At 41.9% G+C, this 26,759-nt stretch overlaps 2 protein-coding genes across 4 annotated transcripts in view; one reads left to right on the forward strand and one right to left on the reverse strand.

Moving 5' to 3' along the window:
- Positions 1 to 9,713, reverse strand: part of ATG2B (autophagy related 2B) — a 63,622-nt gene extending 53,909 nt beyond the window's left edge. Inside the window, exon 1 of one of the 2 annotated variants that reach the window (XM_060755952.2) lies at positions 9,181 to 9,713. In XM_060755952.2, the coding sequence (XP_060611935.2) occupies positions 9,181 to 9,342 (162 nt within the window). In that variant the 5' untranslated portion in view covers positions 9,343 to 9,713. The remainder of the gene's footprint in view (positions 1 to 9,180) is intronic. The other variant, XM_060755944.2, reaches the window with a different exon arrangement.
- A 3,775-nt stretch (positions 9,714 to 13,488) lies between these two features.
- Positions 13,489 to 23,353, forward strand: GSKIP (GSK3B interacting protein). Of its 2 annotated transcripts, none has more exons than XM_060755926.2 (3): positions 13,489 to 13,662; positions 19,792 to 20,050; positions 21,538 to 23,353. In XM_060755926.2, the coding sequence occupies exons 1-3, from the start codon at positions 13,490 to 13,492 to the stop codon at positions 21,697 to 21,699; spliced, it is 594 nt and encodes a 197-aa protein (XP_060611909.2). In that variant the 5' UTR covers position 13,489; the 3' UTR covers positions 21,700 to 23,353. The 2 variants fall into 2 exon arrangements, with proteins under 2 accessions (XP_060611909.2, XP_060611903.1); XM_060755920.2 differs by having other exon boundaries at positions 13,545 to 13,658.
- Positions 23,354 to 26,759: the final 3,406 nt, after the last annotated feature.

Raw genomic sequence — 26,759 nt, forward strand, 5'->3', positions numbered from 1 at the left:
TGGATCAAACTCAAAAGCATCAATTAGAATATACAGAAACAGATATGTTTAAACAGAAAACATATGAAAGATTTATATAAAACATTCACCAAGCAATGACTGCCTCATGACATAATGAAAGTGACAGGTCACTACTGATCATTTTGTTTCACTGCTTGTTTGTTCTTTGGAGAGCTATTATATATTCTGACTCACAATTACTATATGATGAACCCCATGAAACAGAAAAAAACTTATAAAACTAGACATGAAAACATTAAAAGTTATGGGAAATAAGCCTTGGGTTAACAGGTGGGAAAAATCTATATAAAAGAGCAAATTGTCATTATGAAAATAAAAAATAATTAGAACAATACAAGCAAAAACATAGAGAATCAATAAAACAATAAAATAGCAGACATGGGCTTTGCACTAATGTAGTCACCAATGTTAGGAAAAATACTTTCAGGCCATTGCATTTTGTACTTCTCCACACTTAACTTTACCCTGGCTGTGGAACAACAGTTCTTCTCCCCTTCCATCAGCTGCAAGTGTCTAAGAGTTGTCAAACTTCAGTTTCCCATTTTATTGGGGGAACAGGGAATGGCCCCTACTCTGCCTTCCTTCTGGTTGTGAGAAGGCAGTTAGATGGCTCCAGGCTCATCAGTGGTCTAAGGAGAGCAGTGGACACAGCTATGCATGGGAGCCTCCACATTTCCCCTTACAAACCAGTACTGGCAGTTTACACCAGTATATCTACTGGATCTTAACTATATTGTAATTTCTAACTAACAGCAAAAACAATAGCAAATACAGATGTTCCATAGCTGGGGTGCCTCCACAGAAAAGCTATTCCTGGTAGAAGCTCTCAAGCGCACTTCTGAAGGAAGCCTCACATAGAAAAAGACCTCAGATTAAAAAAATATCATTAAGGACGTGTTCATATAGACAGACCTGAAATAAAATTTTAATGGTCAAAGACAAATACTAAATCCTTACTTTGCTTAAAAGCAAACTAAGAGCAACACTGCCATAATATGCTCTTATGGCTTGATCAACCACCTAGCTTGCTTGGCAGCAATTCCACTATTCCCCATCCTAAACAGAGTTATACTCCAGCAGAGTATACCTGCATAATGGACCATAGGCCAGAACAAGCATGAAGTATCTTTTCTAGAATGAAGTCATCAAATAAGTCAATAAAGGAACAGTGTCACTTCTTTATGCTTACTGTTATTATTGTTAGCTGTTGTCATGTCTGCTTTAATTTATAATGTCCCCATGAATGAGAGACCTCCATGTCACTCTATCATCAACAGACCTGTTCAGGTTAAGTAGACTCTTGGCTGTAACTACCCCGAATGTGTGTATCCTTCAGTAATGCAGCCTTGAGGGTCCTCTTTCTTTCTAGCTGCAGATAGTTTTTCTATATCTCCTTAATAACATTTATGAGTTCATCTCAAGGTTCTTCTGGTCCCTAGTCTAATAGGCCTAGAAGTGCCAATCAATTTTCATATTATATATCAATTCTATGTGTGGTGGAGGCTCCTTCTTTGGAAGCTTTTAAACAGAGGCTGGATGGCCATCTGTCAGGGGTGATTTGAATGCAATATTCCTGCTTCTTGGCAGGGGGTTGGACTGGATGGCCCATGAGGTCTCTTCCAACTCTATGATTCTACGGGGATGTTTTTCAGATTGTATTTTGTCATGATATTCTTCTTTAGATTTATTCTATTTTTTGTATTAATTGTTCCTGATCTTGTTTTTGCTGAGAGAATTGAGCTTCTCCGTCTTTTGCTTCCAATTATGTAGTTAATTGCTACCAAATGATGTCCGTCTATACTGCCACCTCAATGGTCACTTGAAGAATGTGCTTGGGATGAACAAACTGTTGGTCTCTAGCACAATTCAATCAGATGCTTTCCTGCTTTATTCCTTGATTATTAGCCAATTTTTCCTACAATCTTTAGATCTGCTGTTGTTGTTTTGTTTTTATTTTTTACTTTTACATTTGAATCACCTGTGATTAATAAGAAGTTCTGTTTTGGTGTGTGATCAATTTCTTCTGCACTCCAGCATAGAATCTTTCATATTCTTTTTTTACTGACTCTGTAATTGGAGAATAAACTTGAATTGTGGTTGGTTTTCCTAAAGTATTGATATGATTTGCTCAGGTTTTGAACTATGTTCTCTGACTGCTTTTGCTACATTACTTCTCACTTTTGATGGCACTGTGGAATCCTCTCTTGAAATGTCCTGTTCCCATCCATTTTAGTTCACTCACACTAAGTATTATAATCTTTGTACATTTCATTTTTTTATTTTACTATTTTTCCCAGATGCATATGATTCACATTCCTATATGTTCCTATAATGTATTGTGCAGCTTCTTTTCTTTTCACCACTGAGCTGAATATCTATTTGCCTTGAGTCCAACTGAATCATTTGCCACAGTGCTACTCATTGTTTTCTGCTCTATCCCAGTAGCTCACTGAGTGCCAACCAACTTGAGAGTCTCTTCTTCTAGTACTATATCTTCTATAATTTTGGACTGTCTTATAAAGGTAAAAAACATTGAAAGTGGGTGTAGCTTGTCTCCTTCTGTGAAGTACTAACAAGTGTTAAGTGCCAATGTCATTCTCCGTGAGAGATCCTCCCACTCCACTGCTGTTGCCCAGTAGATATTTTGCACATTTAGTCTGGTTTAGCAGCAGTCCTACCAGCAGCTGAGCCTCTTGCCTCACAGTACCATGCACTTCCACCACTGTGGATAGTACCATACTGCTACATACTTCATTATTTAAATACTACATTCTCAAATATATAACCAGCTTAGTCATGAAGCAATTATTATGGACTCAGAATGAGGGTGCTAAAAAGGCAGGTTCCAAAATGTAGGTTGACTCAGCATTGCCTCAGCATTGCCGCACTTTAAACTAGGTCCACCGGGGGAGGGGGACAACAGCCTTGCGAACACTACTTTACCCATAATGTCTGGGAATTGCCAGAAGGCTAAACGGAGGGCTGCACAAACACAACAAGGACCAAGTACCAAAAGCACAATAATCCCAATTAAACAGCTCAAGGGAAGATCCCAGGGGCTCACATGTCTTTACACTAATGCACAGAGCATGGGAAATAAACAAGACGAACTCCAACTCCTAGCACTACACCACAAATATGACATCATAGCCATCACTGAAACCTGGTGGGATGACTCCTATCGCTGGAATGTAGATATCGAGGGGTATAACCTCTTTCACAGAAACCGAACAAAGGGGAGAGGAGGCGGAGTAGCCTTATATGTCAAAAACTCTTATGCTGCAGAAGAAATTCAAGACAGCAATCTGGGAAACCAGCTTGAAATCATCTGGATAAGAATCAAGGGAACTGGGACTCAAAAAGATGTCGTTGTAGGCGTCTACTACAGACCCCCAAGCCAGGAGGAAGATCTTGATGAAGTCTTCTGCCAACAGTTGACCAAACAAGCACAGAAAAGAGATGTAGTAGTCATGGGCAATTTCAACTATCCCGATATTTGCTGGAAAACAAACTCGGCCAAGAGTACAAGGTCCAACAAATTCCTCGCTTGCCTTGCAGACAATTTCATGGTCCAGAAGGTAGAAGAGGCAACAAGGGGATTGGCTACTCTTGATCTCATCCTAACAAATGCGGAGGACCTGATCGATGCGGTCGAAGTGGTAGGATCCTTAGGGGCAAGTGACCATGTGCTCCTGCAATTTGGGGTACAAAGGAAGGCCGAAACTAAGACAAGTCAAACCCGCATTTTGGACTTTAGGAGAGCTGATTTCCAAAAAATGAAGGAAATGCTGAGCAGCATTCCGTGGACACAGATACTAAAAGACAAGGGAGCTACGGATGGATGGGAATTTCACAAGAGTGAAATACTCAAGGCGCAATTGCAAACCGTGCCAACAAAGAGAAAAAATAGGACAAGTGCAAAGAAGCCAGAATGGATGTCCAAAGAACTTCTAACTGTGCTAAGACACAAAAGAGACATGCACAAGAAGTGGAAAAAGGGAGAAATCACCAAAGAAGAATTCAAACAAATAGCCAACACCTGTAGGGAAAAGGTTCGCAAAGCTAAAGCAAAAAACGAGCTCAGACTTGCCAGGGACATTAAAAACAATAAAAAGGGCTTCTATTCTTATGTCAGTAGAAAAAGGAAAAACAAGGAGGCGATAGGACCTCTTCGAGGAGAAGATGGGGCAATGCTGACAGGGGACAGGGAAAAGGCAGAACTACTTAATGCCTTCTTTGCCTCGGTCTTCTCACAAAAAGAGAGTCTTCAACCTCAGCAAGATGGAGTGGATGAGGGATTGGAGGACATCCAACCCCAAATTGGGAAAGAAGTCGTCCAGGAATACCTGGCCGCTCTTAACGAGTTCAAGTCCCCAGGGCCAGATCAACTACACCCAAGAGTACTGAAGGAACTAGCGGAAGTCATTTCGGAACCATTGGCAACCATCTTTGAGAGTTCTTGGAGAACGGGAGAAGTTCCAGCAGATTGGAGGAGGGCCAATGTGGTCCCAATCTTCAAGAAGGGAAAAAAGGACGACCCAAACAACTACCATCCGGTCAGCCTCACGTCGATACCGGGCAAGATTCTGGAAAAGATTGTTAAGGAAGCGGTCTGCAAACACTTAGAAACAAATGCAGTCATCGCTAATAGTCAACATGGATTTATCAAAAACAAGTCATGCCAGACTAATCTGATCTCTTTCTTCGATAGAGCTACAAGCTGGGTAGATGCGGGGAATGCCGTGGATGTAGCGTACCTGGATTTCAGTAAGGCCTTCGACAAGGTCCCCCATGACCTTCTGGCAAGGAAACTAGTCCAATGTGGGCTAGGCAAAACTACGGTGAGGCGGATCTGTAATTGGTTAAGTGGACGAACACAGAGAGTGCTCACTAATGCTTCCTCTTCATCTTGGAAAGAAGTGACGAGCGGAGTGCCGCAGGGTTCCATCCTGGGCCCGGTCCTGTTCAACATCTTTATTAATGACTTAGATGAAGGGCTAGAAGGCATGATCATCAAGTTTGCAGATGACACCAAATTGGGAGGGATAGCCAATAGTCCAGAGGACAGGAGCAGAATTCAAAACGATCTTGACAGATTAGAGAGATGGGCCAAAACTAACAAAATGAAGTTCAACAGTGACAAATGCAAGATACTCCACTTTGGCAGAAAAAATGAAATGCAAAGATACAGAATGGGGGACGCCTGGCTCGAGAGCAGTACGTGTGAAAAAGATCTTGGAGTCCTCGTGGACAACAAGTTAAACATGAGCCAACAATGTGATGTGGCAGCAAAAAAAGCCAATGGGATTTTGGCCTGCATCAATAGGAGCATAGTGTCTAGATCTAAGGAAGTAATGCTACCCCTCTATTCTGCTTTGGTTAGACCACATCTGGAATACTGTGTCCAATTCTGGGCACCACAATTCAAGAGAGATATTGACAAGCTGGAATGTGTCCAGAGGAGGGCGACTAAAATGATCAAGGGTCTGGAGAACAAGCCCTATGAGGAGCGGCTTAGGGAACTGGGCATGTTTAGCCTGAAGAAGAGAAGGCTGAGAGGAGATATGATAGCCATGTATAAATATGTGAGAGGAAGCCACAGGGAGGAGGGAGCAAGCTTGTTTTCTGCTTCCTTGGAGACTAGGACGCGGAACAATGGCTTCAAACTACAAGAGAGGAGATTCCATCTGAACATTAGGAAGAACTTCCTGACTGTGAGAGCCGTTCAGCAGTGGAACTCTCTGCCCCGGAGTGTGGTGGAGGCTCCTTCTTTGGAAGCTTTTAAGCAGAGGCTGGATGGCCATTTGTCAGGGGTGATTTGAATGCAATATTCCTGCTTCTTGGCAGGGGGTTGGACTGGATGGCCCATGAGGTCTCTTCCAACTCTTTGATTCTATGATTCTATGATTCTATATAACAAAGGACATCTGTTTTGTTTTGTTTTTGTTTTTTTACTATAACTGGCAGTAAAACAACCAGCCTGCTGGTGCCTACTCTTATTAATAATCACTTCTAGCAGTTTGAGTTGAAACAATGTGATCACAATACACTATTCACTGATGTCAGTGCTTTGATGTATTAGAGAGCAAGTGGGGAAACACAATATTCTAACGGTAACTCTGTAATGCAATGATGGGAAGTATCCACCTAAGCCATCACAGCAGATATGACTGATAGTGGAATGGAAAATGAACATGCATCACAGAGAATGGAATTAAATCAGTGAGTAGTCTGCTTCTCCTTCATCCCAATATTCCTACTACAATTTTCTTCTTACAGTTTAGAGTGTCTTCAGTTTCAATAACTTTGAGGTATACTTTAAAACTGATTCTTGCCACTAAGAATAGGCTTAAAGCAGAACTGGGTTTTTTAAATACTATCCTAAGTCAACTTATTAAAAGAAACAAAGCCTGTCAGAAAATATTTAAATTAGAACAAATGTCACCTTCCTGCTCAAAAGCTGCACAATATTATTTATTTACTTACTTACTTTATCCATACCCAATCCTTCTCAAGGAGGTTAACAATCCCACATTTAGCTCAGAGTTTAAAAAGGACAATGCAATTAAAAAAAACAATTAAATAATACAGCGTGGATTAAGGTAAAAACAGAGTAAAATGTGATAAATTATGCAGTCTTTATGTTTAAATGCTCTTTAATTGTTTTTGCTTTTTGAATGTATGTATTGATGGCATCGAATTGCGCCGATATGTAGACCGCCCTGAGTCACCTTCAGGCAGATATGGGCGGGGTATAAATAATGTAAATAAATAAATAAATACACTTATAATAGCCTTTAAAACTCACAATCACCCCCCTCCCCTGAATCCCACACACATTTCCCCAGCAGTATGCCCTTTATTCTTCCCTAAATGCCTATTGGTAGAGGAAGATCTTCATCTGTTTATGGAAGGCCAGCAGGGATGGGGCCATCCTGGTCTCTCTTGGGAGGGAGCTCCACAGTTTGGGAGCAGCTACCAGAAAGGTCATCTCCCATATTCCCACCAAACCCACTTGAACCGATGGTGGGACAGAGAGAAGGTCCTCCCCAGTAAATCACAAATGTCTACCAGGTTCATAGAAAAAAACACTGTCCTATACTTTTAAAAGTTTTTCACTGAAATTACTGTCCCCGACCTCTTTACTCGCAGTCTCAATGATCAATACATTTAACTGTGTACAAAACTGTTTTCAGACTTCAGAGTTTGCCAGTGTTTCTAAAGGATTTATTTCATTATCGATGCAGAATTTTAGATTGTGATTAGTTACTGTATTATAGTGTATATAATATGAAACTTTAGGGTTTTTTTAAAAAAAAGCAAAACAAAACACCGGTCATAGTGATGACTAATAGCAGCTGAGTCAGAAGAAAGGAAATCAAAACAAATAGCTGGAATCCACCCGTCAAAACCAAAAAAAGACCTTTTCCAATTCATAGAATCATATTTGGAAGAGACCACAAGGACCATCCAGTCCAACCCCATTCTGCCGTCCAAGAAAATATAATCAAAGCACCTCTGCCAGATATCCATCGAGCCCCTGCCACTGTCAAAGAGATCTTCTGTTTATCCCAGATTATCTGGCAGTGCAGACTCATACAATCAAGTTTAAAGCAGAAAACCTGGGATCAGATCCTGGGATATAGGGCCTGACTGGAAGAGTCAGGCCGGCCACATGACCTTGGAGGCGTCTACAGACAACGCCGGCTTTTCGGCTTAGAAATAGAGTTGAGCACCACCCCAGAGTCAGACACGACTAGAGTTAATGTATGGGGAAACCTTTACTACAATCTTGAGACCATACTTCTATTTAGGCAGCCTAGAATTGCATCGAGATTCTATTGCAGGCATGGGCAAACTTCGGCCCTCCAGGTATTTTGGACTTCAACTCCCACAATTCCTAACAGCCTACCAGATACAGACAACTGTCCTTGCGCTATGCTACTCTGCTGCTGAGTATGTATGCCCAGAGTGGTACACATCTCACCACGCTAAAACACTGGATGTGGCTCTTAATGAAACATGCTGCATTATCACGGGGTGTCTGTGCCGTACACCACTGGAGAAATTACACTGTTTAGCTGGTATTGTACCACCTGACATCTGCCAGGGAGTAGCAGCCAATAGTGAAAGGACCAAAGCAGAGACATCTCCAGCTCATCCCCTGATTGGGTATCAGCCAGCACGCCAACGAATTAAATCAAAAAATGGTTTTCTAAGATCTACAGAGACACCTCAGCAAGCGAGAGTCCAAAAGTGGCAGGCTCAAACCTAAAACCTCAATTAATGACTGATACCAAATGAGACACTCCCTCCTGGGCACAGAGAAAATTGGGCGACTTGGAAGGTGCTGAACAGACTGCGCCCTGGCAGTGACATCTCCGGCCGACCCCGTTTGGGTATCAGCCAGCACGCCAACAACTTAATTCAAGAAATAGTTTTCTAAGATCTACAGAGACACTCGCTGGAACACCTCAGCAAGCGAGTCCAAAAGTGGCAGGCTCAAACCCAGAATCTCAATCAATGGCTGATACCAAATGAGAGACTCCCCCCTGGGCACACAGAAGACTGGGCGACTTGTAAGACGCTGAATAGACTGCGCTCTGGCACCACGAGATGCAGAGCCAACCTTAAGAAATGGGGCTACAGTGGAATCCACGACATGTGAGTGTGGAGAAGAGCAAACCACTGACCACCAACTGCAATGCAACCTGAGCCTTGCGACATGCACAATGGAGGACCTTCTTGTGGCAACACCAGAGGAACTCCAAGTGGTCAAACGACATTTAATAGAATACCACGTCTATAAAGTTTGTGTTTTGTTTGTTTGCTTGTTTTTTAATGCAATACACCTGTCTTGGTTCGCTCCATCTGTCAGGGGTGATTTGCATGCAATATTCCTGCTTCTTGGCAGGGGGTTGGACTGGATGGCCCATGAGGTCTCTTCCAACTCTTTGATTCTATGATTCTATCCTGTTAAGAATTGTGGGAGTTGTAGTCCAAAACACCTGAAGGGCCAAGGTTTGCCCATGCCTGTTCTAATGAGATCTCCAATTGGGCTGGCAAACAGTGAGACAAATGAGCCAAAGATATGAAAGAAAACATGACCCTTTGAAGTGACAGAAGGGAAGCCGGGGAAAGGGGCAAAGGCGCACTCACCCACTTATCCAGGGGCACCTGTGCCAAGGAGCCAGTCCCTTGGTAGAGATCCAGCGTGAGCTGCTCCAGACTCAGCTTCTCTTGGAGGAAGTGGCCCAAGTACCTCTGCAGCAGGTACCGGCAGGCCCTCTTCTTGATGGATTCGGAGAAGGGCCAAGGCATGGTGGCGACAAGGCAAGGCAATGCCGGCTGTGAGGGAAACTAAACGGGGCAAGGCTTGAAGGGAGACAGGTAGGCCTCCCCGACTCAATTCCCTGGAGGTGCCAAAGGCTAAGGAGGAAGGAGCGCCTCCATTCCGCCTCCTCCTCCTCCTCCTTCTCTCTCTTCACGCCGCCTCCGCCATCTTCCCCCTCTGAGAGGAGGAAAGGGGCGTGGCTTAGAAGCTCGCCAGGCCACGCCTCCTCGCTGTCTTGCCCAGCTTCAAGGATTCTTGTTCTCTCCGCGCAGAAAAAAGCCCGGCTGCCACTCTTGTTGTTGTTGTTGTTCTGGCCTCCGCTTGGCGCCTCCTTCTGGCGTCACGCGCCCGGCTGTGACGTCACGCGCAAGCCGGCAAAGGTCGCCGCCGAGGGAGAAAAGAAGGGAGAAAGTCATGTGCTTCTGGTAGAACGTAGAGGTGGAGCTGTCGAAACAGTGCGTTGTGCCCTCGAATTCCGGCTTCCAGCGAGCTTACCTGAATGGGCTTATGTAGATAGATATCTCCTAAGCTTGGGCAATCCATGGTTCTAAATGGTTCTAAAGTACTTACAAAACTAAAGTTCTGGTGGTGAAAATTTCAGAACTCTAACAAAACTCTCAAAATTTCATAATAAATGGCAGTTCCTAATTAGTTCTGTCATTAAAATCACCAATAATGAAATAATAATTAAATTTTGAAAGTTTTGTTAGAGTTCTGAAATTTTCACCACCAGAACTTTAGTTTTGTAAGTACTTTAGAACCATTTAGAACCATGGATTGCCCAAGCCTAATATCTACATAAAAACTCCAACCATCACCCAAGTCAAAAAAGAAGCACCATTAAAACCTTGGCAGACCGTGCAAAAAGAATCTGCGAACCCCACCTCCTCCAAGATGAACTGAACCACCTCAACTGAGCTCTACAGGCCAATGTTATTATTATTATTATTAAACTTTATTTGTACCCCGCTAGCATCTCCCGAAGGACTCGATGTGGCTTACATAGGCCAAGGCCTCAAAACACAACATAACAATACAACACTTAAAGCAAATTAAAAACAGTTAAGCATTGCAATATTAATAACAAGCAATAAACAATACATCAAGGCACAATGGACGACTCCGGCCCAATTTACCTGTCCGAATGTATCCTCCCCTATGAGCCATCAAGTTTACTAAGATCGTCTGGAGGGGCCCTGCTCTCGATCCCACCAGCCTCACAGGTACGGCTGGTGGGGACGAGAGACAGGGCCTTCTCGGTGGTGGCCCCTTGACTCTGGAACTCCCTTCCACTGGAGATTAGAACTGCCCCTTCGATCTTAACGTTCAGGAAACAGGTGAAAACCTGGCTTTGGGGATTGGCATTCAACGAATGAGCCATGATCCTGTGATATGGATGGAGGACGACGAATAATGACTTTGATGACGACTGACCACTGTAATCATATGATTGTATTTTTGCCATTTTAATTGTTTCAATGTTTTAATGTTTTAGTGTGATTTAGAAATATGATGTTTTAATGACGGTCTGTAATATTGATGTTGGAAACCAGCCCGAGTCCCTCAAATGGAGGTGAGAAGACCGGTATACAAAACTACCAAATAAATAAATAAGATGGATACTCCACCTCAGACATCAGAAGAGCTGCAAGACCAAGAACAAGCCACTAGAGTAAAGACAAAGATCCACCCCGAGGAAAAGTGTTCTTGCCATACATCAAGGGAACCACTGACCGCATAGGGAAGCTGATGAGGAAACAAAACATACAAACTATCTACAGACCTACCAAGGAAATCTAACAAATGCTTCGTTCAGCAAAGGACAAGAGGGATCCTCTCGCTTCTGCAGGAGTCTACTGTGTACCATGCAGCTGTGGACAAGTCTACATAGGGACTACCAAATGCAGCATTGCCCAAACACGAATCAAGGAACATGAAAGGCACTGCAGACTACTTCAACCAGAGAAGTCAGCCATAGCAGAGCACCTGATGAACCAACCTGGACACAGCATTTTATTTGAGAACGCAGAAATGCTGGACCACTCTCACAACCACCATGTCAGACTACACAGAGATGCCACTGAAATCCACAAGCATGTGGACAATTTCAATAGAAAGGAGGAAACCATGAAAATGAACAAAATCTGGCTACCAGAATTTAAAAAACGTCTAAAATCCTAACAACATTCAAAACAGGGGAACTCTAGACATGAAACAATCAGGGACACCTAATCACCTCTAAACAAAGGACTCCCCCAGGCAGTAAGAAGCCAGACCTTGAAAACTGCTAGGCCATTAAATCCTAATCAAGGCGGCCAATTGCAACATTCACACCTGTCTCCAACAGACCGGAGTTCTTTCTCCCACCCTGGACATTCTACAGATATATAAACCCCATTTTCCTAGATGACAACGTCGTCTGTGCGCATTCAGAAGAAGACCTACAAGCCACTCTAAACACCTTCACAGAAGTGTACGAGAAGCTCGGCTTCTCACTGAACATAGAGAAAAACAAAGTGCTCTTCCAGCAGTCATCAGTCAACCAATCTGCAATGCTAGAGATACAGCTTAATGGTGTAACATTAGAAAATGTCAACCATTTCCACCACTTTGGCAGCCATCTCTCCACAAAAGTCAACATTGACACTGAAATACAACACTGCCTGAGCAATGCGAGTGCAGCATGTTTCCAAATGAAGCAGAGAGTGTTTGAGGACTGGACATCCACAGGGATACCAAGGTGCTTGTTTATAAAGCTATTGTCCTCCCAACCCTGCTATACGCCTGCGAGACGTGGACTGTCTACAGACGTAACATGCAACTCCTAGAACGATTCCATCAATGTTGCATCCAAAGAGTTCTACAAATCTCTTGGGAAAACAAGCGGACAAATGTCAGCGTGTTGGAAGAAGCAAAGACCACCAGCATTGAAGCGATGGTCCTCCAACATCAACCTCGCTGGACCGACCACATTGTCCAGATGCCCGACCACCATCTCCCAAAGCAGTTGCTCTACTCCAAACTCAAGAACAGAAAACAGAATGTTGGTGGGCAGGAAAAGACATTTAAAGATGGGCTCAAAGCCAACCTTAAAAACTCTGGCATAGACACTGAGAACGGAGAAGCTGTGGCCCTTGAGCGCTCCAGCTGGAGATCAGCTGTGACCAGCAGTGCTGTAAAATCTGAAGAGGTAGGAATTTTTTTTTTATTTATTTCAAAGTTTTCTATACCGATCTTCTCACCTCATTGAGGGACTCAACCCAGTTTCCAACCATAAAACACATACAATCAGTAAAATATCATAGTTCACAATTACAGTAACACATTTAAAATAACAATATATTTAAAACTACGGTGGTCAGTCGTCATATTAAAATCAAATATACATCATCATCCATCCAAAATCCATCCAAAATCCTAGGGTGTTGTCTCATTCATCGAAAGCCTGTCTCCACAACCACGTCTTCACCCGTTTCCTAAATGTCAGGATAGATGGGGTGGTTCTGACCTCCGGTGGGAGAGAGTTCCAGAGTCGCGGGGCCACCACCGAGAAGACCCTGTCCCTCGTCCCCACCAGACGCGCCTGTGCGGCCGGTGGGACCAAGAGCAGGGCCTCTCCAGACGATCTTAATAATCTTGATGGTTTGTAAGGGAGAATACGTTCAGAGAGGTAAACAGGGCCGGAGTCGTTTAGGGCTTTATAGGTTAACACCTGGAGGGCGAAAGAGAGAAACGTGCCAAGAGGAAGGTGCGTCAAGCCAACCCCAACCGGGACCACATTCCACTTGGAAACGAATGCCCTCACTGTGGGAGAACTTGCAGATCAAGACTCCATAGTCACCTACGGACATACCGCCAGTACACCGATCTTGGAAGACAATCCTACTCAGACAAGTAAGCAAAGTAGTTTCCAACAGACCTCACAAGCTCTGAGGATACCTGCCATAGGTGCAGGCGAAACGTCAGGAGTGAATGCTTTTGGAACATGACCATACAGCCCGAAAAACTTAAAGCAAATCAGTTTTGAATAGTTTTGTACAGACAGGTTTCTCCCTTCTTCTGGAACATAGCCGCTTGGGAGCCGGAAGACTCTTCACACGTCTCTCTGTCGGCGAGCCTAGAACTCTTTGACTAATGAATCACGTGACTGGGGCGAGCGGGAGGAGGGAAAAGAGAGCGGAAGAGGCGCCTCGCCTTCAGTCGCCTTGGACGGAGCCTGAGGGAAGGCGCCTTTTCCTTAGCTGTCTCTTTGGGAGTGGAAGAGAGGCCATAAATACTCGCTGGCCAGGAAAGGGATGCACTGGTGTGTAGGTACCTCGTGGCGAGAGCGGGATTGGGTACATCTAGACCAGGTATGGGCAAACCTGGGCCCTCCAGGTGTTTTGGACTTCAACTCCCACCATTCCTAACAGCCTCAGGCCCTTTCCTTTTCCCACTCAGCCGCTTAGCGGCTGAGTGGGAAAAGGAAAGGGCCTGAGGCTCTTAGGAATGGTGGGAGTTGAAGTCCAAAACACCTGGAGGGCCCAAGCTTGCCCATACCTGGTCTAGACTACAGTTAATGTAGTTTGACACCACTTTACTGCCTTGGCTCAATGTTATGGAATCCTGGGATTTGTAGTTTGGTGATACAACAGCACTCTCTGGCAGAGAAGGCTAAAGACCTCTTAAAACTTCAAGCCCTGCGATTGTATAATATTGAGGCAAGGAAGGTGACGTGATGTCAAGCTGCATTCATTTATAGGAGGCAATTGCGATTGGAGACCTTGATTGTTTATTGTTTATAACAGGGGTCCTCAAACTAAGGCCCGGGGGCTGGATACGGCCCTCCAAGGTCATTTACCCAGCCTTCGCTCAGGGTCAACTTAAGTCTGAAATGACTTGAAAGCACATAACAACAATGATATCTGAATGAAGACCTTGGTTGTTTATTGTCTATAACAGGGGTCTGCAAATGACAGGGGTCCGCAAATGACCTCCTAGGTCATTTACCCGGCCCTCGCTCAGGGTCAACCTAAGTCTGCAATGACTTGAAAGAACATAACAATAACAACAACGATATCAGCCAAAAGCAGGCCCACACTTCCCATTGACATACTAATAAGTTTATATTTGTTAAATTTGTTCTTCATTTTAATTATTGTATTGTTTATAAGTGCACTGCAAGTACGATATGTGCAGTGTGCATAGGAATCATTCATTTTCAAATTATAATCCGGCCCTCCAACAGTTTGAGGAACTGTGACCTGGCCCTCTCTTTAAAACGTTTGAGGACCCTTGTTTATAAGGAGATTTAGATTGGTCTGGCCCAGATTACCTGCCCAAATGTATCTCCTGTTACGAACCATTATGAATCTTAAGATCATCAGGAGAGGCCTTGCTTTCGATCCCACCACTTTCGCAAACGCGGTTGGTGGGGACAAGAGACAGGGCCATCTCGACAGTGGCCCCCCATCTGTGGAACTCTCTCCCTAAGGACATCAGGTTGGCCACCTCCCTCCTGTCCTTTAGAAGACAACTGAAGACTTGGCTTTGGGACTAGGCGTTCAATTAGTGGACAGCGGCAATTGGCAAGAAAACTTAGGATATCTGCAACATTGGATTTACCCTGATTTGGGCTTTGTTTTACTGACATGTTTATTGTTTAATGAATTTGTATAATGTGTTTTAATGATTTTTTGCTGTTTTAAAGGTAAATTTTGATTGTTTATATGCTGATAGCATCATATGATACTTATGTGAGGCCGCCCTGATTCCCCCTTTGGGGGGAGAAGGGCGGGGTAGAAATGCATGAAATAAATAATAAATTGTACAGCTGTTGAGATCTGAAGACACCTTCAAAAAGAGGAAGATAGTTAACGTGGGGCTGCCTTTGAAGACTGTTCAGAAGCTGCAAATGGTCCAACGGATGGTAGCCAGATTGCTCACCAGAGCAGCATACAGGGAGCATACAACCCCCTGTTACGTCAACTCCACAGGCTTCACTGGCTGCCAATCTGCTACTGAGCACAATTCAAAGTTCTGGCTTTATACTATAAATCTCTAAACAGTTCTGACTCAGCTTTTCTGTCTGAACGTATCTCCTTCAATGAACCACCATGGAGTTTAAGATCATCTGGGGAAGCCCTGCTCTCGGTCCCGTCTCCCTCACAGGCACGATTGGCGGAGACTAGAGATAGGGCCTTCTCAGTGGTGGCCCCTGGACTGTGGAACTCCCTGTTAGATCAGCCCCCTCCCTTCTGACCTGCAAAAGATTGAAAATGTGGCTTTGTGACCAAGCCTTTAAAGAACTTGTTCAATAAATGGAGTTGGATTTATGTGCAGTGACCATTGAAACAGCCCAGATTACTCTTGTGGGTTTATGTGTTCAACTCTTAATGTATTGTTTTTAAATGTTTTGTTTTAATGTACTTTTAAATTCTATTTTAATATTTATTTAAGTGTACATTGTGTTTTAGGGCCTCAAAGTGTTGCCTGTATATAAAGCTGCCTTGATTCTCCTCCAGGGTGAGAAAGACGGGGTAGAATGTCATAAATAAATAAACTTCTGGCTTCCTTTTCAATAGACGACCCATCCTGGGCATAAGCAAAAATAAAGTAAATAGGGAAAAAAGGATGACCCAAACAACTACCGTCCGGCCAGCCTCACGTCGATACCGGGCAAGATTCTGGAAAAGATTGTTAAGGAAGTGGTCTGCAAACACTTAGAAACAAATGCAGTCATCGCTAATAGTCAACATGGATTTATCAAAAACAAGTCATGTCAGACTAATCTGATCTCTTTTTTCGATAGAGCTACAAGCTGGGTAGATGCAGGGAATGCCGTGGATGTAGCGTACCTGGATTTCAGTAAGGCCTTCGACAAGGTCCCCCATGACCTTCTGGCAAGGAAACTTGTCCAATGTGGGCTAGGCAAAACTACGGTGAGGTGGATCTGTAATTGGTTAAGTGGACGAACACAGAGAGTGCTCACTAATGCTTCCTCTTCATCTTGGAAAGAAGTGACAAGTGGAGTGCCGCAGGGTTCCGTCCTGGGCCCGGTCCTGTTCAACATCTTTATTAATGACTTAGATGAAGGGCTAGAAGGCATGATCATCAAGTTTGCAGACGACACCAAATTGGGAGGGATAGCCAATAGTCCAGAGGACAGGAGCAGAATTCAAAATGATCTTGACAGATTAGAGAGATGGGCCAAAACTAACAAAATGAAGTTCAACAGCGACAAATGCAAGATACTCCACTTTGGCAGAAAAAACGAAATGCAAAGATACAGAATGGGTGACGCCTGGCTCGAGAGCAGTACGTGTGAAAAAGATCTTGGGGTCCTCGTGGACAACAAGTTAAACATGAGCCAACAATGTGACGTGGCGGCAAAAAAAGCCAATGGGATTTTGGCCTGCATCAATAGGAGCATAGTGTCTAGATCTAAGGAAGTAATGCTACCCCTCTATTCTGCTTTGGTTAGACCACACCTGGAATATTGTGTCCAATTCTGGGCGCCACAATTCAAGAGAGATATTGACAAGCTGGAATGTGTCCAGAGGAGGGCGACTAAAATGATCAAGGGTCTGGAGAACAAGCCCTATGAGGAGCGGCTTAGGGAACTGGGCATGTTTAGCCTGAAGAAGAGAAGGCTGAGAGGAGATATGATAGCCATGTATAAATATGTGAGAGGAAGCCACAGGGAGGAGGGAGCAAGCTTGTTTTCTGCTTCCTTGGAGACTAGGACGCGGAACAATGGCTTCAAACTACAAGAGAGGAGATTCCATCTGAACATTAGGAAGAACTTCCTGACTGTGAGAGCCGTTCAGCAGTGGAACTCTGCCCCGGAGTGTGGTGGAGGCTCCTTCTTTGGAAGCTTTTAAACAGAGGCTGGATGGCCATTTGTCAGGGGTGATTTGAATGCAATATTCCTGCTTCTTGGCAGGGGGTTGGACTGGATGGCCCATGAGGTCTCTTCCAACTCTTTGATTCTATGATTCTATGAAAGTCATAGGCTCCTCCTAATGACATTGTCAACTGATATAGAGTTGCATGTTTCTGGCACACAGATTGTAGAAAACAGAGAAACTCTTACGTAACATGGACATGATGCACCTGCAAGTGCCACTGTGTGCTGCCTTAAGATACTTTGAGAGGCGACATCAGAAATAGTTGCTACTGCGTTGCCTTGGATTTCTGTGGCCTTATGATTTAGGATTGGGTTTGGGACTGCAGGCAGAAAATAGGGAAGATGCTAACTTTGGAAGGGAGAGTCTGAACTATTTGGTTTTGTACATTGCTTTCTGGAGGGTAGTAGATAATGTCAGGCTTTCATATTGAGATCTGAAATATGGCCGGTGCACTTTCGAGTGTTATGTGCATGAATGGGAGAGGAAAAACATTCTGTCACTTTATGTATGCATTAATGTAAGTCAGTAGTTCTCAACCTGTGGGTCCCCAGATGTTTTGACCTTCAGCTCCCAGAAATCCTAACAGCTGGTAAACTGGCTGGAATTTCTGGGAGTTGTAGGCCAAAATACCTGGGGACCCACAGGTTAAGAACCGCTGATGTAAGGGGTCTTTGGGCTGAAATTTTTCTTGATACAAGGTGCATCTGCACTGTAGAATCACTGCAGTTTGATTCCCCTTTAACTGTTGTGGCTCAATGTGATATCCTGGAATTTATAGTTTGGGGAGGCAACAGGACAAAGCTAAAGGTCTTATAAAACTGCAACTCCCATAATTCCATAACTATGAGCCATTGCAGTTAAACTGGTGTCAAACTGCATTTGGTCTGCAGTAGTGGTTCTCAGCCTTCCTAATGCTGTGACCCCTTAATACAGTTTCTCATGTTGTGGTGACCCCGCTACCATAAAATTGTTTTCCTTGCTACTTCATAACTGTAATTTTGCTATTGTTATAATTCGTAATGCAAATATCTGATATGCAGGATGTATTTTCATTCACTGGACCAAATTTGGCACAAATACCCGATATGCCCAAATTTGAATACTGGTGGGAGATTGGTTTTGTCATTTGGGAGTTGTAGTTGTTGTCATTTATAGTTAACCTGCAATCAAAGAGCATTCTGAACTCCACCAACGATGGAATTGAACCAAACTTGGCACACAGAACTCCCATGACCAACAGAAAATACTGGAAGGGTTTGATGGGGATTGACCTTGAGTTTCAGAGTTGTAGTTCACCTACATCCGGAGAGCACTGAGGAGTCAAACAATGCTGGATCTGGACCAAACTTGGCAGGAATACTCATATGCCCAAATGTGAACACTGGTGGACTTGGGGAAAATAGAAATTGAGATATGGGAGTTGTAGTTGGTGGGGTTTATAGTTCACCTACAATAAATACTTTTTTGGGTTTCGGGCTTTTGAAAATTGAGGTGCATTGTAAGCATTAGACTCGAGTAAATATGAGTAGTTCGCAGGTAGTACATAGTGTGAAAATATTTTGTTAGTGGACTGGAGATTTTTGGGTAACTGGGACATGCCTGCTCACTTGGGGATGTTGCTCACTTACATTTTCTGATTTGTTTAGAAATTGTTTCAGAGTCTTAAGACTGTGCCAAAAGTGGTAAATTTTGTTTCAGAAACATTCCTCTCTGTGTTGTATTTGTGCTGTAAATGGCATCTTGGAAGATTAAATTCTTTTTTCTTTACACTTGAACATCAAAAGCTAAGTTTAATTTTCAAAGCTATATGGATGTTGAAGTACAAGGTGCTTGCATGAGGTGGTTGATCATCTATCCAAACACAACCATGTTCTTAGCTTCTCTTTTCTGTATTGCCTCTTGGAGTCAAGACCATCTGGAAATAGGTTTCAATTACTGCCTGTGCGCTACCCAACAGGACTGTATCTTTTTTCCATCGTAGTTTTCCCCCCATGCTGTTTAGGGCTGGTGAGCATTGAAGAACCACAAGTTTCCATTTTATTTAAAATGTTTCTTTCTCCGCTGAGATTTCTTCAGCTCTGGAGTTTCCAAACTTTAACTATGTCAGCTTGCAGTCCTTTACAGTAGCTTTTGCCGCAAGCCTCTCAGAAAGCTTTGTGGAACTATAATAGCACAGATAAAACAACAGCTTAATTGAATACTATGTTAGCCTCTTGGAAATATAATAACATACATAAAATTACAGCTTCATTGAATACAATGTTGATCTTTTACTTGATAGTCCATATCATAAAAGTTAGAGCACTGGAAGAATCAGTAGGTGTTTTTTTTAACTGACCATGTTTTGTTGCTTTAGGTGTCTGGGACTACCAGAATCCCATTGTCATTGCTGTATTATAAACTCATGTGTGTGTGTTACTTTTTACTGTGTCACTTTTGAATGGAAGGAAAATTTGTTTTAATAAATAGATTTGTCATTAGAGTATCTTGCTTATGTTGAAATATGTTATTAAATGATGCTTGAAAAAATTGTTATTTTATGCACAGAATGGAGACTGACTACAATCCCATGGACCTATCGAATAGCACAGGCATTGAAGACCATTCAGAATTCAAGGAATTTGAAGGAACAGATGTGAAAGACATGAGATTAGAAGCAGAAGCCGTTGTGAATGATGTTTTGTTCGCTGTTGGCAATATGTTTGTCTCTAAAAGCCTCCCATGTGCAGAAGATGTGGCCTACATCAATGTGGAAACTAGAGAAAGGAACAGATATTGCCTGGAGCTCACGGAAGCAGGACTCAGGGTAATTGTTCCTTTTATGAAGATCCTTTATTTTTAAAAGTGTTTGCCAGCCAGTGTTTCATAATCTGCTTTATATATTTTTAAACCATTTCAGAATTGTTTAGAGGCAGTGTGTTATTTGTTTTTGCTTCAGAGGTTTTAGAATATCTTCATATGCAAAACAGTGAATCCGCTCTTATTTTTATCATCACAAAATATGATACTTATTTTAGAGCAAAATGTTGTAGTTTATTGTATTTCAATGATAAGATTTTTTTTCTGTAGCTCTCATTTTCTGATACTTATTTTTAAAGATTCAGGGCAGTGCAGAGAGCAGGGAATACTATGGAAAAGAAGACATTCCCACTAGTGGAGTACAGTACTGAATTGGGTTTAAGGTTTAATGCATCACCTCAGATTTTTAAGTAGGGATACCAGCTTTTTAATATCAGAATTCCTGTCCATCTAATAAATATATGGAGGGAATTGAAGTACCCTATATTCTCGAGTATAAGCAAACCCGAATATAAGCTGAAGCACCTAATTTTACCACAGAATATTGGGGAAACGTATTGACTCAAGTATAAGCGGAGGATGGGAAATGCAGCAGCTACTGGTAAATTTCAAAATAAAAATAGATACCAATAAAATTATATCAATTGAGGCATCAGTAGGTTAAATGTTTTTGAAGATTTATATAAAACTGCAATTTAAAAGAATGATAATGATAATAACTATTTTTATACCCTGCCTCCATCTCCCTGAAAGGGGCTCGGGGCGGCTTAAGTGAAGGCAAGCCCAATTAACAGAGTTAAAAACATAACATATAGAAAATATATAACATCAGTATAACAACAACATAAAACATTAAGATAAGACTGTCCAATTCTGATTAAACCATTATTCTAACTTTCTTCAATGTAAATGTGCTACATATCCTTCCAATAATAATAAAGAGAACAAAATAATGAATATAATAATAATAGAGTAAAATAATGGAAATATACGTAATAACAGTAATAATAGAGTAAAATAATAAATGCAATAATAATACATTTAATATGATGATCATCTGTACTGAGGAGAATAATTGAACATTTCCCAATGCAGTCCACTCCTAAGGAACAATTTTTTCTGTTAAGGACTTAAGAATGTAACTGCAACATTGTCCATTCCAGATTCAATCACGTGTCCTCCCCTAAACAGTTATATGGTGCTCTGCTGAGTTTCAAACATAGAAAATACTACTTTCCTTATATGCCATATAGCTGCACTACTAATAACAAATTGAACAGGTTGCTGATTCCTCTTTTAAAATACATAGAAAGGCAGTTTACAGGGACTGTTTTAATATGCTCATGGTTTGCTTATGTGTTTAAGGTATTTATTTATTTATTTACGTTATTTATATCCCGCCTTTCTCGAACCCGAAGGTAACTCAAGGCAGTTTACAATCAGGCGGTATAGAGTCCCTTCTCATTTCTAAAGTATATTGTTTTCCTTATACAGGTAGTTGGCTATGCTTTTGACCAGGTGGATGATAGTGTACAGAATCCCTACCATGAAACTGTCTACTCTTTGTTGGACTCCGTCAGCCCAGCCTATCGAGAAGCTTTTGGAAATGCACTGCTACAAAGACTGGAAGCTTTGAAAAGGGATGGGCAGTCATGATGGAATCTGCCCTCAGAACAGGATTTAGCAAAACATTGCTGCTGGTCAGAGTTCTGAATAGGTTGTACTGAAATCCAGTGATAACAGAACTAATTTCCTTAAGTTGCATTCTTTGCTTTCAGTGTTCCTTACACCATGAGTTTTAGTGGCACCAACTTATAAAGTATATCATTTATACTATTGTTCTGAGTAAATTACCCAACCTAATGAACAATAACTTAATGAAATACATGCAGTTACTGTTCTTGGTTATTCATTTCTTCAGATAGGTAAAAATGACTGTACAGTTCTGATCTCTCTGATACTGACCTAATACTTAATTTCAACAGAATTACAACTGGTGTTAAATTAAACTGTTAGATAAAGTATCTATTAAGAATTTACACAGTAGTGTGTTTTAAGACTAACTCTGTTTTATTGAAACCAAGTATTAATTGCCATAGCTAAACTTGATTTTATAAACATCTTTGAAAATATATATGTTTAGCTCACATATTGTGCATGGAGTTAGAAATCTTGTTAATTCACTAGGGAAGTGTGATAATTCACACTGTTAAATAAAGACACAACTTGGTACATGTTCCGCAAACATGTTAAGCCCAATACTTCTTAGTAACTGAATAGCAGAGTTCAGTGTTTGTACCCTGTGGGTAGTAAGCCTCAGATGTTAAACAAAAGATGAACTGTAGGCATAATGAATGTATTCATCAATTGAAATACAAATGGGATAAGCACAAAGATGAGGAAATGAAAAGCCACATTCTTCATGAAAGCCCCATCCCAAATTGCTTTTGCTAAAACTATTGTTTCATAAAGAGAGCTATTTACGGTTGTTTTGAATGTTTACATAATGTACAGTATATCTAAAAAGTATTTTTGATTCTGTTTGCTATACTAAGTATTTCTGTAATCTCCTATATTCTTCCAGTCATCTTAACCATGCTGTGTCCTTTTCTAGTGTGTGGTATTGGTTTAAAACCAAAGACTGAAATTGATAAATTGGACTGGATCTAAAAATGGATTGTGTTATGTATGAACTTGTTAACTTCCAGTGCTGCTGTTGATCTTTGAACATATTCTGCTTGAGGGAAACATGTTTTCAAAACAGAGCTATATATTCGCCGTAAGGACCACCTAATGATACGTTTTCCTACATAATACTAACTGATATCTAATCATAAAGTGAATGAACTTAACAGAATCTTCAGATCTTGATAGGTGTAAATATACATATCGTACACCTGATGCTACTTGAGTAATATTTTATCCTAATAGAGAATATGATGCAAAACTGAAGGACCACTTAGCTTAGCTGAATCATTTATTATAGCTTTGTCTTAGTTTTGCTATAATTATGGCTGAGATAACCTAAAGTACAACCACCTGTCTTGAAGAAGTGAATGTTTTCGCACCTCCTTAGAAACAGAAATGTTCCACATTTTCCGCTATCCATCTGCCTTTAAAATCCTTCTGTAAAAAGAATTTGAAATGCACAGCGAAAATTGGGTAGATATGCATTTATAATTTGGATTCGTGTCATGGAAGTTATACCTCAGTGGAAAAAAGAAATTACTCCACCCCATTGTATCTCCTTGTGAATAATACAGCCATATTTACTGATTACTTAAATAAAGGAATTTTAAAAACCCTCGAATACATTGTATTTTTTAAAATATGAAGATTTTTAATTGTAGCTATACACAAAGGACAGCAAGTTTTCTATGAAAAGCCTGAACATTGTTTACAGATCAGTGGTTCAAGATTTTCCTGGTGTGTGTGTGTGTGTGTGTATGTAAAGCAGCGTAATGTCATACATCAACGAAAATTTTTGCACAGGCACAGGGAAGTGTCTTGGTTTATTATGAATAAAGACCAAATAAATTCCTCACAGCAGCACTGGCAAAAACAGAATACTTTGAAGGCACCAGATCCCTTCTGATCTTGGAAGCTAAGTGTGGTTTGGCCTGGTTCATACTTGGATGGGGGACTGCCAAAGGAGTCAGTAGCAGTATGTCAGAGGAAGGTAATGGGAAACCGCTTTTTGAATGCTCCTTTTTTAAAGAAAATACAGCGGAGCCTCTAAAAAGCATCTCAATTTAAGAGTATTTTAAGAGGGAGAGCTAGCTTTAGAGCAGTGGTTCCCAACCTTTTTTTGTCCAGGGTTTTGAAAAGGGTTACAAATCAGTTTTTGGTCAACTTTAGATTCAGTTTGGTTATTTGGGGTGCTGATTCAGAAAATTGCATTGGATAGACCACATCGGCTCAAGTTTCTGATACAGAACATATGCCATCCAGTAGTCACCATCTGCTCACCCACAAAAAATCATATTTAATAAGCCCAGGCACTATAAGAGGGTTTTGTGAGACCAGTTGCTTTTGTTGCAATGGTGTATCAGTGAGGCTTCGGGCCATATTTTAGTTCTTGTGGACCACTGGTTGGGAACCACTTTTAGGGTTTCAAGGGAACAGCCTCCATGCCTTGGGTTCTTGTCTGCTTTGGGAGATTGCTGTCCACTTTGCTCTTGTCCGCTTCGAGGAAATTTGGGTTAGTTGATTTTGTGTGGTTTTTATTTCTGGTATGTTTGGCTCTATGAAGAAAGAAAGGGAGAGAAAGCAAGAAAGGAACAGAGGCTGGAATGAGATGAATAGATGAAGAAAATGATGCTTCTGCCTTTTCACTTCGTGCTTCCTTGACACAACTTTGTACTGCTACAATTTAAAGTTGATCTTTTTTCTTGTTCCATGTGAGTGTGCATTTATTCATTGATATTTATAAACTACATTTTATTTAAAAACACGTAACAAATCATTAGGAGTGGGGGAGCCAGAATGGATTAATAGCATTTCAATGGGGAAATTCGCTTTGAGAAAAAAGCATTTTGAGTTAAGAGCTTGGTCATGGAACAAAGCAATCTCTCAAGTCAGGGGATCACTGTATATAAAACTTGGGTCACCAAATCAATGGGTGACTTGAAAATTCATACACCCACATGTTTATCATCTACATCGAGATGGGTGAGAGATGCCACTGGATTAAAAGTCTCACAATCTGAACAACCAGTTGATGGGAACTGGAGTTCATGGTGTAGTGGTTGGAGCATTGGACCGAGGCTCCAAGAAACCAGGGTTCAGATCCTTGCTTAGTCTTGGAAAACGGGGGCACTTGAGTAAGTTGGACTCTGTCAGCCTAGGAAGAAGGCAGTATTAAATTAATAAATATATACATTCCTCTGCCTGAGTTCAGAGATATTTATTCCCTAGTAGGAAGTAAGGCTGCTGGTTTGAAATTGGAGAGGATTATTGAACATTTAATGGTTGTGTAAAAAGAGTTGTAGAAGGTGTTGCTTTTTAAGTGAACGACAACATCTGCTGATATTCCCTCATTTACACAGCCATTAAAGGTACAAAAGCCCCATCCAATCTTCGCTTTGAGAATCCCTTATTCAAAATTTCCTCTGGGCACATTCCAGCTTGTCAACATCTCCCTTCAATTGTGGTGCTCAGAATTGGACACAATATTCCAGGTGTGGTCTGACAAGGCAGAATAGAGGGGTAGCATGACTTTCCTGGATCTAGACACTATATTTCTGTTTATGCAGGCCAAAATCCCATTGGCTTTTTTAGCTGCCACATGACATTGTTGACTCATGTTTAACTTGTTGTCCATGAGGACTTCTAGATCTTTTCACACGTAATATTGTCGAGTCAGAAGCGGCCAACTTCCGGTCAAAGAAAATTTAGCATAATGCCAAGTGTGTTTGTGGTTTTTGCACATGTACTTCTTTTGAGCCAGAAGCGGCCAACTTCTGGTCAAAGAAAATTTAACATAATGCCAAGTTTTTCACTTTGTTTGTGGTTTTGTTTTTGTTTTTTTAAGAAAAATACATTGTAACTGTATTCTCAATTTGCTTCTGACACAATAAATAAAATAGCAAATGCTGGATGGTCATCTGTCTGAGGTGCTTTGGTGGTGTGTCCCTTCATAGAATCATAGAATAGAATCATGGAATCAAAGAGTTGGAAGAGACCTCATGGGCCATCCAGTCCAACCCCATTCTGCCAAGAAGCAGGAATATTGCATTCAAATCACCCCTGACAGATGGCCATCCAGCCTCTGTTTAAAAGCTTCCAAAGAAGGAGCCTCCACCACACTCCGAGGCAGAGAGTTCCACTGCTGAACGGCTCTCACAGTCAGGAAGTTCTTCCTCATGTTCAGATGGAATCTCCTTTCTTGTAGTTTGAAGCCATTGTTCCGCATCCTAGTCTCCAGGGAAGCAGAAAACAAGCTTGCTCCCTCCTCCCTGTGGCTTCCTATCACATAATTATACATGGCTATCATATCCCCTCTCAGCCTTCTCTTCTTCAGGCTAAACATGTCCAGCTCCTTAAGCCGCTCCTCATAGGGTTGTTCTCCAGACCTTTTATTATTTTAGTCGCTCTCCTCTGGACACATTCCAGCTTGTCAATATCTCTCTTGAATTGTGGTGCCCAGAATTGGACACAATATTCCAGTTGTGGTCTAACCAAAACAGAATAGAGGGGTAGCATTACTTCTCTAGATCTAGACACTATGCTCCTATTGATGCAGGCCAAAATCCCATTGGCTTTTTTTGCCGCCAGGTCACATTGTTGGCTCATGTTTAACTTGTTGTCCACGAGGACTCCAAGATCGTTTTCACACGTACTGGCAGAATATGGGTTGGACTGTATGGTCTTTGTGGGTCTCTTCCAAATCTGGGATTCTATTTTTCATAAGGAACTTTGAGCAGTGGTTCTCAACCAGAGTCCCCAGATGTTTTGGCCTAAAGCTCCCAGAAATCATAGCCAGTTTGCCAGCTGTTAGGATTTCTGGGAGTTGAAGGCCCAAACATCTGGGGACCCACAGGTTGAGCACCACTGTCCTAATTGGAAGGTATACTTTGAAGGCGTGAAGGGATGCTGAAGGTGCAATTGGCTCTTCTGAGAGGCTGAGCCCTTCCCTTGTGGGACCACTGGCTGAGGCCCAATCCCGGCCGGCGCGCGACCCCGCTGCCTAGCAACCGCGCGGCCAAAGTTGCTTA

The sequence above is a fragment of the Anolis sagrei genome, chromosome 1 (genome assembly GCF_037176765.1).
Source record: "Anolis sagrei isolate rAnoSag1 chromosome 1, rAnoSag1.mat, whole genome shotgun sequence".
Classification (NCBI taxonomy): Eukaryota; Metazoa; Chordata; class Lepidosauria; order Squamata; family Dactyloidae; genus Anolis; species Anolis sagrei.

Excerpts from the sequence above, each read along its gene's own strand:
- GSKIP (XM_060755926.2), top strand. The coding sequence starts at position 13,490 with ATGAATCACGTGACTGGGGCGAGCGGGAGGAGGGAAAAGAGAGCGGAA. Across the intron at positions 13,663-19,791 it reads GGAAAGGGATGCACTGGTGT|AATGGAGACTGACTACAATC; the intron begins GTAGGTACCTCG and ends TTTTATGCACAG. Across the intron at positions 20,051-21,537 it reads TCACGGAAGCAGGACTCAGG|GTAGTTGGCTATGCTTTTGA; the intron begins GTAATTGTTCCT and ends TTCCTTATACAG.